The sequence below is a fragment of the Schistocerca cancellata genome, chromosome 1 (genome assembly GCF_023864275.1).
Source record: "Schistocerca cancellata isolate TAMUIC-IGC-003103 chromosome 1, iqSchCanc2.1, whole genome shotgun sequence".
Lineage (NCBI taxonomy): Eukaryota > Metazoa > Arthropoda > Insecta > Orthoptera > Acrididae > Schistocerca > Schistocerca cancellata.
In genome coordinates this window covers 556,009,777-556,022,991 of record NC_064626.1, presented here as the reverse complement: position 1 = coordinate 556,022,991, position 13,215 = coordinate 556,009,777, and the positions used below count along the sequence as shown (strand labels likewise).

The following is a 13,215-nucleotide window of genomic DNA, read 5'->3' as shown; positions in this document are numbered from 1 at the left end:
GGATAGTGTCTTGGGGAGTTGGATCATTAAGAGTAGGATTAGGATCATTTTTCTTCGTGGCAAAGTGATATTTCCAACAGAGAGTACGAGTGTAGGACAGTAAATCTTTGACGAGGGCTGTTTGGTTGAATCTGGGAGTGGGGCTGAAGGTGAGGCCTTTGGATAGGACAGAGGTTTCGGATTGGGAGAGAGGTTTGGAGGAAAGGTTAACTACTGAATTAGGGTGTTGTGGTTCCAGATTGTGTTGATTGGAATTTTGAGGTTTTGGAGGGAGTGGAGCTGGAAGTGGGAGATTGAGTAGATGGGAGAGACTGGGTTTGTGTGCGATAAGAGGAGGTTGAGGTTTGCTGGAAAGGTTGTGAAGGGTGAGTGAGTTGCCTTTCCAGAGGTGGGAAACCAGGAGATTGGATAGTTTTTTGAGGTGAAGGGTGGCATGCTGTTCTAATTTGCGGTTGGCCTGTAGGAGGATGCTCTGAACAGCCGGTGTGGATGTGGGAGAGGAAAGATTGAGGACTTTTATTAAGGACAGGAGTTGACGGGTGTGTTCATTGGCTAAGTTGATGAGTAGGTGAAGGATTAGGTGGGTGAGGGCAATGGATTGTTCAGTTTGGAACTGGTATAGGGACTGATGGAAAGAAGGGTTGCAGCCAGAGATGTGAACTTTAAGTGTGAGGCCTTTGGGGGTAATGCCAAATGTCAGACAAGCCTGAGAAAATAAAATATGCGAGCGTAATCTGGCTAGGGTGAAGGCATGTTTGCGGAGGGAATGTAAATAAAACTTAATGGGGTCGTTGTGGGGGTGTTGTGAGGGTGACCTGGTATTAGAAGGTGGAAAGTGTAACATGAGGCTGAAATGAAAATGGAAATAAAAATATATGGGGAGAGATAAAGGTGAACTACAAAGTAACTGGAGATCTGTTGTGAAAAAAGCCGAAAAAGTGTTGGTTAAAGCTGGGCTATGTTGATCCTGTGGTGAACTTGGGTTGGTAGACAACGATGTGCACAAAGGTTAGGTGGTTGTGTTGCCGCCAAAACACGTTAAAGGATGGAGAAATTCGGGAAAATTTCGAAAAAACTGCGTGTACATGTATTAAAAGGAGTGGTTTTGTGGTGGCAGATTATGAAAATGAGGCTAACAATTGTCTGGCGAAGAAATAATGACGTTAAAACCTGTGGGAAGCGGCTAAAAAATTATCAGTGATGTGGGAAAAACAGAAATGGAAATAAAGCGAAAGTTATCAGAACTAGCCAAAGTGGCTGTTTAATAGGTGAAAGTAACTGTTTGTGAACTAGAAACGGTGGATTTTATAGCAGCGGTAGTGTTGAAATGGAAGATCAAGTACCACAGTCGTGGAACCCTTGTCCGCCGGAAGGATGACAATGGATCGGTCAGCCTTCAGATCACGGATAGCCTGGGCTTCAGTAGTGGTGATGTTGGGAGTAGGATTAAGGTTTTTTAAGAAGGATTGAGAGGCAAGGCTGGAAGTCAGAAATTCCTGGAAGGTTTGGAGAGGGTGATTTTGAGGAAGAGGAGGTGGGTCCCACTGTGACGGAGGACGGAACTGTTCCAGGCAGGGTTCAACAACATCTTTGCCTCTGCACTTCCGCCTTGACTGACATCTCTGCCCAAACTCTTTGCCTCTGAATATGTCTGCTTGTGTGCATATATGTGTGTGTGTGTGTGGGGGGGGGGGGGGTAGTGTATACCCGTCCTTTTTTCCCCCTAAGGTAAGTTTTCCGCTCCCGGGATTGGAATGACTCCTTACCCTCTCCCTTAAAACCCACATCCTTTCGTCTTTCCCTCTGCTTCCCTCTTTCCTGACCAAGCAACCGTTGGTTGTGAAAGCTAGAATTTTGTGTGTATGTTTGTGTGTCTATCGACGTGCCAGCGCTTTCGTTTGGTAAGTCACATCATCTTTGTTTTTAGATATATATTCACATAGCTTACACAAAATACCTTATGATTCATAGAATCCAGGAAAACTTTTAGAAAGGAAAAATTCAGGCATCAAAAAATCTCCTTCACCGACTGATGTCAACACTTATTAAGTGACAGACAGGAGAAAATTACATACCACAGTGGTTTAACCTAAATGGAAAATTCTTAGTACTTTCGAGGTGGCATCCAAGGCCTACATATGCAACGGTACAGTCAGTGTCAGTGTGAGACTCAGGTGGTCTCAAAAGCACTGAAAAGTAGTCTCCAGGTCAAAATGTCCTATTCAGAAATGTGTAAGCAAAAATCATACAGCAACTACAAGTAGATGAACGAAAATATGACATGAAATGTTTGCATCTTTACAGAAAATTACAAGGCGCATTTTTGAGTACCTTTTTGAAACAAAAATAAAACTAGTAGACTTTTCTCAGCATTTTACTTTTACGTGAAAGCCTGCACTTTATGATCTACTTTTCGACATAATTTCCACCAATATTAAGGCAGCATTTATCGTACTGTGCAACCAGCTTTTGAATACCATTCTCGTTGAAATCTACCGCCTAATTAGATAACTACTGCAACACAGTCATTTTGACATCTTTGTCGTCACCATGGCACTGACCACCCATATGCTGCTCCTAATGCAGGAACACATGGTAGTCACTATGCGCTAAATCAGGGATGTACAGAGGGTGATCAAGTTGTTACCAGCCAAATGATCTGATCAGAACAAGTTTGACTGGCTGTGTGTGTGTCATGAAACAAAACAATTCCCTTACTCAGCATGCCACACTTTTTGCTTTGAACTGCACGACACAATATTTTGAGGTCTCACGATAACTCGTGGAATTTATGGTGCCGCCACGAGGGGGAAATATCCAGAAGCAACACTTCCTTCCTTTTCCAAAAATATTACATAAGATTTTGTGGGCTGAAATTGTTTGCTTGAATTTTTCTTGGGTTGTGATGATGCTGCCATTCCCTGGACTGCTGCTTTCATTCATGTGTAACGTAAGCCATCCATGTTTTGTTGCCCATTCACAATTTCACTTAAAAACTCATTGTATTGTTCTGGGAAAGTCAATGAATTGGCTACATATTTGCTTTTGTGCATCTCAGTCAGCATTTTCAGTACCCAGTGAGAGTATAACTTTCAATAATTTAAACCCTTCTATAACGAATGTATAAAGCACACTTCTTGACACTTGAGGAAACTTCACATGACATCAGAACTGTAAAGTGTCTGTTCTCTCCCTCTTTTTTACCAACTTTCTGCACTGAGTCATCAGTCGTGATTGAAGGTCACCTGCTTCCTTCCTTATCATGCACGTTCGAATGGCCATCTTCAAGACGTGTCAACTGTTTGCGGACCATCGCATCACTCATTTTCTTCATACACTTCACTTATCTGATAACGAATTTCAGCCACTTACATGCCTTTAGCACTAAGAAAGGGAATCACAGCACGTATTTAACCATCAGCATGAATCTCCGCATGTATTGTGCTGTCAGCAGTGTTCTCCATCAAAAGCACACAAAGAAAAGTAAACACGCCTAGAGACTCCATAATGGTGTATGTGGCTGTCGACCGAACTCCCCCTCCCGGCCAACAACACCATACGATAAAATGTTGATCCGCATCAATGGATTGAAGAATACAACTTTCTCAAAGAGAAAAAAAAAAGTGGACACTGAAAGGCACATATTCGCCAGAAACATAAGATCACTGTATTTAATTGCGAACTCTTAACCAATTCTCTCTTCATATTCGAATATTATTACTGATACCAAAACGCCTCTGATGAGCAACACACTTACATTAATTCTATTGCCATATCCAGCATAGAATGGCTTGCTGTTTTCTGGAAACAATGCTTGAATATCACGGAGGCATGAGATCTTGAATTCCTCAGGCTTCTTTTCTATTACCTCTCTGAAAAAATAAAAACATATAATTAATTGAAGGTGAAAGATTTATTAACCAATAACTAATTATGTCTACAACAAATTACCACGTGATGTCACTGGTAAACAAGAAAAGGATTTGAAATAACTGTAGCACTTTCTTTTTCAACAGATACACAATCCTAAGAAGAAAATGACTGCATTTAAGTAACTACTTATCCTATGGTTTGCTGATGCATATGAAAGGACCAGGAAAGAAATGCCTTCAGCTTTTAACATTTTAACAGGAGTTTCCAAATTTAAACTCAACCCCAAAGTATGATGATGATCATCATCTCATTGTCTTTCTCAGTGAGTTTAATATAAAGCTCACAGGTTTCTAGGTAAGTAAGCTTATTGCAACATTGCACCATTTTGGGGAACTTACTCAGCTGGAAACCCACAAGCTTCATGTTATATCAGAAAAGTTTTCTTCCTTTTGAGTAGCAATCACAAGTTGGAAATGAATTACTGAAAAAGTAAATTTCTATACCACACAGCACCAGTAAAAGATATACACTACACATATGAGAGAATGTACACAAGAGCAAAAGTGACAAAATTTCAGTGCTTCTTGTGCTTTATTAATAGTTCTCTCTTCTTGTGTGTACAACCTCTCCATCGATGTGAATTTATGAATCATGTGTGGGTGTACAATAAGCTAAAGTTTTGTTTACAAATACCTGTGGAATGCACTGATCAAACTGGTGGGGTTGAGCAACAGTGGGCCCTCAGGCAGCGAGAGATTCCCTTGTTTTATAGACTTAAGGTATTCTCTTGTTACACGTGCCTGACCTGTAAACAAACGAAATCATTTTTCAGGAAATTAATCAAATAAATAGCTATGTGACTTTCTAACAAACGAACAAAAAGTGTATCTCACAATGCTACAAGTACACATCAGAACAAACAGTAACTGACATATCAACAAATAAAACAGGGGAATATTGTCCTGTTAGTCTACACACTGCAATAACAGAATGAAACTGAAATATTTAATGATATCTCTTAATACTATATAGCAAAGGGTAATTTAGTGACAGAAATGTAAATATTTTAAAAAATTAAAAAGAACTGTCATTCTACTGTGTGTGTGTGCGCGTGCGAGCGCGCCTCTATTCTTGTACAGAACTGAGAAGTCTAGGATCAATGTAAAAAGTCATCTGTAGATGAATGAGCAATTGCCTGACTCTTGCAAGAAATGTTTATCAAAAGTGTTCCCAGTGTTTCTTCACAATTTTTTTTTTCTAAAATATCAAAGTGTATATACAAGTTAGCCAAGGTAAAAAAAAAAAAATAATTAAGCATGAATCTATGGTGTAATGACAATGAGAAATACCACTAATGAAAGGCAAGAATTGCTACTTTACTATCATACCACGTATTCACTAACACTACTGACATAAATTGAAAATCACACAACAGAGAAAATAAGAAACATGCTTACCAATGGCCCGTGCTGAGAGATATAACAGCTTATATCCATTATTTTTTATTTTTGTGAAAAGTTGTGCTACTCCACTCTGTGCCCAGTCCTTCCCAACAATGGGTAAGATATGCCCAAGAACATCAGACCTAAGTAAAATGATGCACTGTAAGTATGGATCTGTACCATGCATGATCAAATGTACATTTACACACGAGATGATAAGAACAAGATTCTGGACAGTTATGTCAAAGCAACTTACTTGGTAATTGTCCCATCAATGTCAGAGATAACAATCTTATCGTCATAACGCCAACGGTATATGTGGCATTTGCACCTAGTTGTTCCTTGGTATGCTGTGGTAACACTGAAGACAACCTCATTAGCACCTTCCTGGAGATTTAGCTTAGCCTGAAAAGTAACAAAAATAAATTCCATTCTGCACGTCTACAAATAATTATTAATTACACTGCAATGTAATGCGTTCTTACAATCTGATCAGAAGAAAGACGCAAAGTTTTCCTGTACTTTTCTGGATGATCATAATAGGATCTCTTCTCAAGAGGTTTCTTCACGATTTGCTGTTTTGTTTGGCCACCATCTGACTCATCTGAAGAGTTCGAACCACTGTACCCTTCCTCTTTTGATCTGAAAAATAAGTCATTGTATCAATAAGTCACAATATATCAATTAATTACATAGTTTGGTTCTAATGAATGACATTTGCACTGAGACCTAACATTCACCATTAATTAATTCCCTAGAAACAGTAGAATTCCAGGGCATACAGAGATGATACAATAAAGTACGTGGATAGGCAACTAATGGAAAGCCAGTTGCTCTCAGCATTTTATTCTTGGACTGGAATTCTGAGTCCTGAAACCACTCCTGTAAAAAATTCAATCTGTGGCAAAAATGCCCTGGGAGGAACCGTGCAAGTGACCAAACAAAAATATGAAGAGAAGTTGGTGTAAAACCTTACATGCCTTTGCAATTTCTGTACAATGTACAGAAATCACACCGATTAATAGAATGCAACTGATTCATGGGGTACATAAGAGGAGTGGTGATCTTTGGTTTGCAAGGTGCTCAACTGTGTCATCAGCACACTCAACTCTGTGGTCATCAGCGTCCGTACAAAGTCCCAATCTATACATAGTCCAATCAAGCCACTTTCACAAATGATGATGACATGACGAGGACAACACAAACACCCTATCCCCGGTCAGAGAAAATCCCCAACCTGGCCGGGAATTGAACCTGGGACCCCGTTATCCAGAGAGAGCAATGCTAGCCGACAGACCACCAGCTGCGGACGAATAAGAGGGTCCTCTACTAAGCGGACAAATAAGAGGGTCCTCTACTAAAAGTGCATTTGACTAGAGGCTGCTATGTCAGGTTTAGTGGCAGATATGTAAATAGATACTCTGAAACACATGCATATGGCGTGGCTCCACAGACGCAAACTTGTAGGTTCGGCCAAAGGACAAGTAAAATTGCAAGACATGTTCAAACACATAGTTTGAAATCTGTGGAACTTCTAAATTTAACGAGTTATTTCAAAATGTCTGCAACAAGGTAGACTGCAACTTCCTAGACTTGCACTGTGAGAGTGATGACTATAAGATACATCTAAATTTTCTACACTTCAGAACCTGTTAGACCAGTAGCTGACTGACTGGGGTACAAAGAAGGCTTTTTGTACATACACTTTAGGTGACACATTGTCCAGTCAACATAATAACTGTAAGAGATCCCAAATTATTAGTGGAAGATCTAAAGAAATTCCTGTCCCTTGCTTCAGCATTTATCTAGAAGCAGTGTAAAAGTTAAGGGAAAATTATGTCTGGATAAGGAAAATCTTGGAATCTTCAATTGCTAACTGGTAAAAATTATACATACTGAGGCTCCCAGGGCCATGCTTCCAACTGAAAGGTACTATATCCTTTAAAAGAGAACCAAAATGCTTCTGCAGCAGTAAAACTAATGAAAAACAGGACTGCTATGGGTTAGATTATAAGAATTAACGGTACAGTGAAAATTGACAGTAAAAACAGACTTACTACAAAAAAGTTACACAGTACTAACATTACATTGGCAGCATTAAACTGTTCACACTTCAATAATCCACATAAAATCACAATAGTGCCTTAAGAAACTGATTTAATGCAATTTGCTATAAAATTAAGTATGGAACCATCCCATTACCTACTGTATAGCTTTCATTCTTATAAATCCCAAGCCTGATAGAAACTTACTCTTTCTGAGCAGCTGTCATTGTTTCCAACTCTTGGAAGGTTGCTTCTTGCGAACATTCTATTTCATCAGTTTTAATATCTTTTGTCTCTGATTTTGGTAGCTCTTGCTTTTCCGTTTCTTTTGCCATATCCTCCTCTTCACTCAAGCTCCTGAAACACAATGCGTAATATTTTAGGATTTTGTATTGGGTCACAAATTACTGTATACGGTGCTTTACAAAAATGTAAACCCTCCAGTCTCTCTCTCTCTCTCTCTCTCTGTCTGTCTGTCTGTCTGTCTGTCTGTCTGTGTGTGTGTGTGTGTGTGGGTGTGTGTGGGTGTGGGCGCGCGCGCTTTGGTCATTTGATTAGTATTTAAAGCACCTATTCACCTCAATAGCTTGTGAAATTTTCACTGTAGCTACTGAGGAAATTAGTCAACTGATACATACTCTGTATTTATCCAGGTATAAGAACCTTGAATGTAAGTTAACCCCGTTTTTTAAGAGGCTCCTTGAGAAATTCTGACTAATCAAAATTACACACTTTTATTGATGTAAGGGATTTGTCTAAAGAGATAACATTACATCTATTCTACATTTATGCCATTTATTGATTATCTACAATTTGATAATACAAGGAGAAATAAAATAAAAAAAATTGTTTACATTACTTTTTATCTTCACTGCAATTTTTGCTACTTTGCCTGTCATCGGTGGAATTACTATTTTTTTATCATCCTAACAGGATAGCTGTGAAACTTTTACCTCTGTTGCCACAAATATTTGGCTGTTTCTTCTAAATATATTTCAATTTCTGAGGTTGTGGTTACTGTGGGACATAAGAAAAGCTTTTTTTCCCTGAATACAAGTGGATTACGATTCTGTACTGATGTGAGAATGTTAACAATGCCTCTTGCTTCCAAAACATATCATCCGCCCACTGCTCTTTTACTGGCTGTGTGGAACCAGCAGCTGACACTCCCAATCCTTCCCATCATACTTCACAGTTAGTGTCCACAAGATTACTGCACAAAACACTTAAGCATGCCACTGGCCCCCATCTACACTTTTCTCATCTCCTGCAGAAATTTATACTACTGTTGAGTATCTGTTCAATTTTAAAGTCAGTTCGATTCCAAGTGCAAATGGATTCAGGCAAACTGCAATTTAAACATAGTAGATGTTCACAAAAAGCCAAAGTAAGCAGTATACATTCCCAAGGTTGGCTGAACGATGAATTTTCTGCCTGCTCAACACTCCCCTCCCTGCACTCATTGTAGTCAGCCAAGATGAGTCACTCTTCCCCCTCCAACTTCCCATAGTGCTTTAATTCAGCAAGAGTGAAACATGTATGGCAGTATCTTTTAGGCTGCAGGTCATATGTGACAACAGCAACTAATACTTAGTAAGAGATCACCATCATTATTCAGTTCAATTCTCAAACTTTGATCGGCCCACAATCTAATGACATCTGCTTATACTGTCTCCACACCAGGTCTTCAGTTGTAATTTATTCTCACAACAATAATTACAGTGAGTTTAATATGATTTATTTCATTTGTTGCATATTTCATTCTAAATTATTTTTCTTGTTGTTTCATCTGAATGTCATCATCTTGTTCCAAAGCTGATTAAAATCTAGTAACAATAACAATTTCCTCCAGTATTGTAATGTGTGTAAAGTGATAAAATTTCTCATTTGCAACCCACTTGATAAATCATTAGTTTCTCATAATCAATTATAATATTGGCTTGGGTTCAGAATTTTTTTGAAGGACAAGATTTTCACTGTTGAACATTATCTTTGCTTAAAAAGCAGCCTAAATATACATATATGGTATCCATACATGTAAGAGAACTTTTACAAAAATTTGTAAGCTGATAGAATTTAATGTAAACAATGTAAAAACATTGACCTCATAAGCAATAGTTTGATTTGTGAATGTATGATAACCCTGTATTTTTCGAGTACTGAATTTCCGAAAAAACCTCGTCTTATAATTGCATAAATATGGTATTTATATTATTGAGTTTCTGAATTTGAAAATTTATTTCTTGTAACTATTAATGCCTTCATCTAATTATTATTATTATTATTATTATTATATTATTATCATTATTAATGCCAAAGAACTGTAAGAAACTTATCATTCAAGGATTTATTGTGCACTGTTGATTTTTCATAGTCAATGTCATAAAAATACAACACAGCAGCAAGGACATTTTGTATTACACTGATTCACAATTTAAGGAACATGCAAGATAAAGTGGAGGAATAGGCTCAACAATTACCACAAGGCTTGGGACCAACAACAGTTAACCTCATGATCATTCTTAAGGTTTCTTGCTGTAGTACCTACTGCAATTGTACAATTTTTTAAGTAGTAGAAAGTGAAGTAATGTTCCGACAGTTCTCACATTAATAAATCATCATCATAGACAATAAAAAAGTAATACAAGACAAAAACAATTGTTAGACTGACAGTAGTTAGGACCTGGGACATGTGGAATTGTGTATTCTAGCACTTATCCACTGAGAAGAACTAAGTCACAAACATACAACACACAGTAGCGAAGTTTTAATGAGCTGTAAATAATGAGCCCACAATGACAAAACATCACCTTTAAGAAATAATTCTTACTTCTGTTTCGATCTGGAGGTATCTATCAGTTGTTCTGGCATTTCTCCACTGGTAACTGAAGCATCCTCCTTTACATCAGACAACCTCTCTGCTTCAGGAGACGATAACTCCTGTTCTTGGGAAGGAGCTTCATCACGTTTCTGTGACTGGCTTGCACGTCTCCAATAAAACCACGAAGAGTATGTTGACTGCTTTGAATCTTTCTTACTTGTCATGTACTCGGCACACAGTGTATCAATTACTTCCTGTGGGGGAAAAAAAAACATGTTAAACAATTTAGTAACCATATTTATTTCAATGGAAACTGAGTGATACAGAGAACAGAGCAGACTACCTTCTACTGCCTAAATTACCAACTGAAGATTCCAGTACATTTTCAGCTACCCAGTGAAACTGAAATATGATCTACTCTCCTGATCTGCAGACATCATCTGCCCATAGCACATGTAAGTGTAAAGTTATTTGATCATTTTAGTATAGAAACTGTAGACTGTTACTAATATTTATGGTACCACAACATGTCTGAAGTGCTCATAACAAAAACCAATTGCAGTTCTCCTGGTTTTGACAGGAATAATACAAGGTTATGACAAGAAAGACGAAGTATTTGGAATCATCAAACAAGAATAAATAGAAAAATTAAAAATTTAATACTATATAGTGCTTCAAGTACATGTTAGTTATGAAAAATTGTTTTTATAGGCAATACATTTGTAAGCCAGTTTCACCATTTAGTCAATAAATGAGACTGTACAAAGCTTACCTCAAAAGGAAGTCTCTCTGTATTAATTGTATTTAAATGTAATGAAATGTAATTAAAAACACATTTTTACAATAAAACTGGCTTGAGTCCATAACGGAATGTTTCATGTTCACTGCTAGCAAAATGTTTGTTACAAGATACTGACCAACATTCACGATGTTCATTTCCATAGTCATATGAGTATGCGATCTTTAGAATAGTTATTATAAATTCGGTAAACTACTATGTTAAAAGTCTGTGTCCTTACAATCCAATACTGTAACTGCTCTATTTGCTGCATTTATAGAAAGATACGTTTAACAATCGAACTTGTGCACAAATTGGGTACCTATAAAGCAACAAACTTTTTAGAGATCTGAACTTGTATAAATGTTGTAAACAGTATACACTACTACTTTTGAAAATTGTAAGCTTTTTATTGACTTGCTTAGTCATGTGGTGCTTGGAATGGAAAGCTGCAACTTGTGTGATGACTTTGGTCACAATTTGATGAAATTCTGAGTGTACAGCATATTCCCAGCAGGTAGTCAGGTTGGCAAATGGCAGCTTAAAGACTTATTTCTTCTGACAATGTATTAAAATATGCAGAATATCCGAAGTAGTTCTATTTTCTTCAAACAATTTGGGGCAATAATGACAACTCACTTTCAAAATTAATGACTCTAAGCACATGAAATGATCTCAATAAAGTGAAAAACTTAGGATGTGAGACCTGAGCTTCAATTTGGAGGACTGTTGTGATCATGTGTTACTGATAATAGGGCTCAAAAATACTCCTTTCTAGGTGTTCCATCCTTTTCAACCTTGGCTGGCCTTGGCCCCCATCATTCAGTTCACATTTCTACATCTATATTCTGCAAACCACCGTGAAGCGCATGGCAGAGGATATGTCCTATTGTACCAGTTATTAGGGTTTCTTCCCATTCCATTCACATATGTAGTGCGGGACAAATGATTTAATGCTTCTAATTTTATTCTCATGATCCCCCTATGTGAGTGATATGCAGGGTGTTGCAATATATTCCTACTGTAATCATTTAAAGTCAGTTATTGAAACTTTGTTAATAGACTCCCTCAGAATAGTTACTTCAATTCTTCTTCAGAATAGCTATCTTCAACATTCTTCCCCTTTAATCCCTTCACTATCTGCTGTGTTCAGGTCTCTCTGTGCAGTTCCTTTACTATCTCTGTGACACACTCCACATTTCAAACAAACCTATGGCCATTGATGTTGCCCTTCTTTGTATATGTTCAATATCCCCTGTTAGTCCTATTTCAGGGTGAATACATGAACAAGGAAAAAAATTCCCGGACTTTCTGGTTAAAAACAGTTTTTCCTGGGTGAAAATACACTTTTTCAGTAATAAGTAACAGCATACTTTTCCAAGGAACTCTGAAACTTATCAATCCTTTGAATTGTTAACATTTTACACACCAGCATAGATCTTCCTGCCGCCACTTTAGAAAAAAAAAAGAAAGAAAAGAAAAGAGTCCTGAAAAGATCCTGATGTACAGCAACATGTACACCGCATATTTTCAAAATTTTGAAAGTATAGCTTTGAATTCCACCAAACACAGCATGTGAGTTTCCAAAGCATCGAAACTGAGATTGTGATGCTCTTTTGTAAGCCAATCATATCTCTGGTCACATGATCTCGCCAGCCAATAGCAGCAGATATTCAGAGTATAGAACATGAGGTGATGCCAGCCAGTAGCAACATCACTTACGGGGAGTTAGAATGGAGAAAAAAAAATTTTTCACGTTTTCGGATTTTATCTCATTATAAAATTTGCAATCTTCCAAATAAAATGATATATAAATCACTTATAAACTCACATGGGAAGTATTTCATTTTATTTTTTAAAATATAATCTACACCAGTTGAAAACATTAAAATTTTTACATGCATTACTCCAAAATCTAATAAAATTAGTAATATTTTGTATAGAAGGCTGTGGATTTCTGTCTTTTAAAGGTTAAATTATGCATTTGTATTGGTAAATCTCTCAAAAAGTAAAGTATGACGCCAAAACGAAGTGTTTTTAAGAAACGTGGGTTTCATGGTAATAGATTTTCAAATAAAGGAAAACATTGTGTTCAGCATGTGGTGTGTGAAGTTACAGACAATGAAATACAGGCAAACTCATCATTATCTAGAGAAACACCGATTAGTACTGTGAAGATTAAAATAAAATGTTGTGACAAACAGTTTTCTCAAAACGAAAGTGATGTAAATGGTAGGTTAGGTTATATTCTGACAG

The 13,215-nt window shown here is 37.4% G+C and overlaps 1 protein-coding gene across 6 annotated transcripts in view; it reads right to left on the bottom strand.

Moving 5' to 3' along the window:
* LOC126180702 (phosphatidate phosphatase LPIN2) overlaps window positions 1-13,215 on the bottom strand; it is a 305,215-nt gene that overhangs the window by 10,116 nt on the left and 281,884 nt on the right. For all 6 annotated transcript variants that reach the window (XR_007536691.1, XM_049924713.1, XM_049924715.1 and 3 more), the window contains 7 exons: window positions 10,191-10,435; window positions 7,568-7,717; window positions 5,801-5,957; window positions 5,572-5,720; window positions 5,331-5,458; window positions 4,567-4,678; window positions 3,758-3,872 (listed from right to left, as the gene is read on the bottom strand). Coding sequence is in view for 5 of the 6 variants with exons in the window: in XM_049924713.1 (XP_049780670.1) it covers window positions 3,758-3,872; window positions 4,567-4,678; window positions 5,331-5,458; window positions 5,572-5,720; window positions 5,801-5,957; window positions 7,568-7,717; window positions 10,191-10,435 (1,056 nt within the window). In the remaining variant the exon portion in view is untranslated. The remainder of the gene's footprint in view (window positions 1-3,757; window positions 3,873-4,566; window positions 4,679-5,330; window positions 5,459-5,571; window positions 5,721-5,800; window positions 5,958-7,567; window positions 7,718-10,190; window positions 10,436-13,215) is intronic.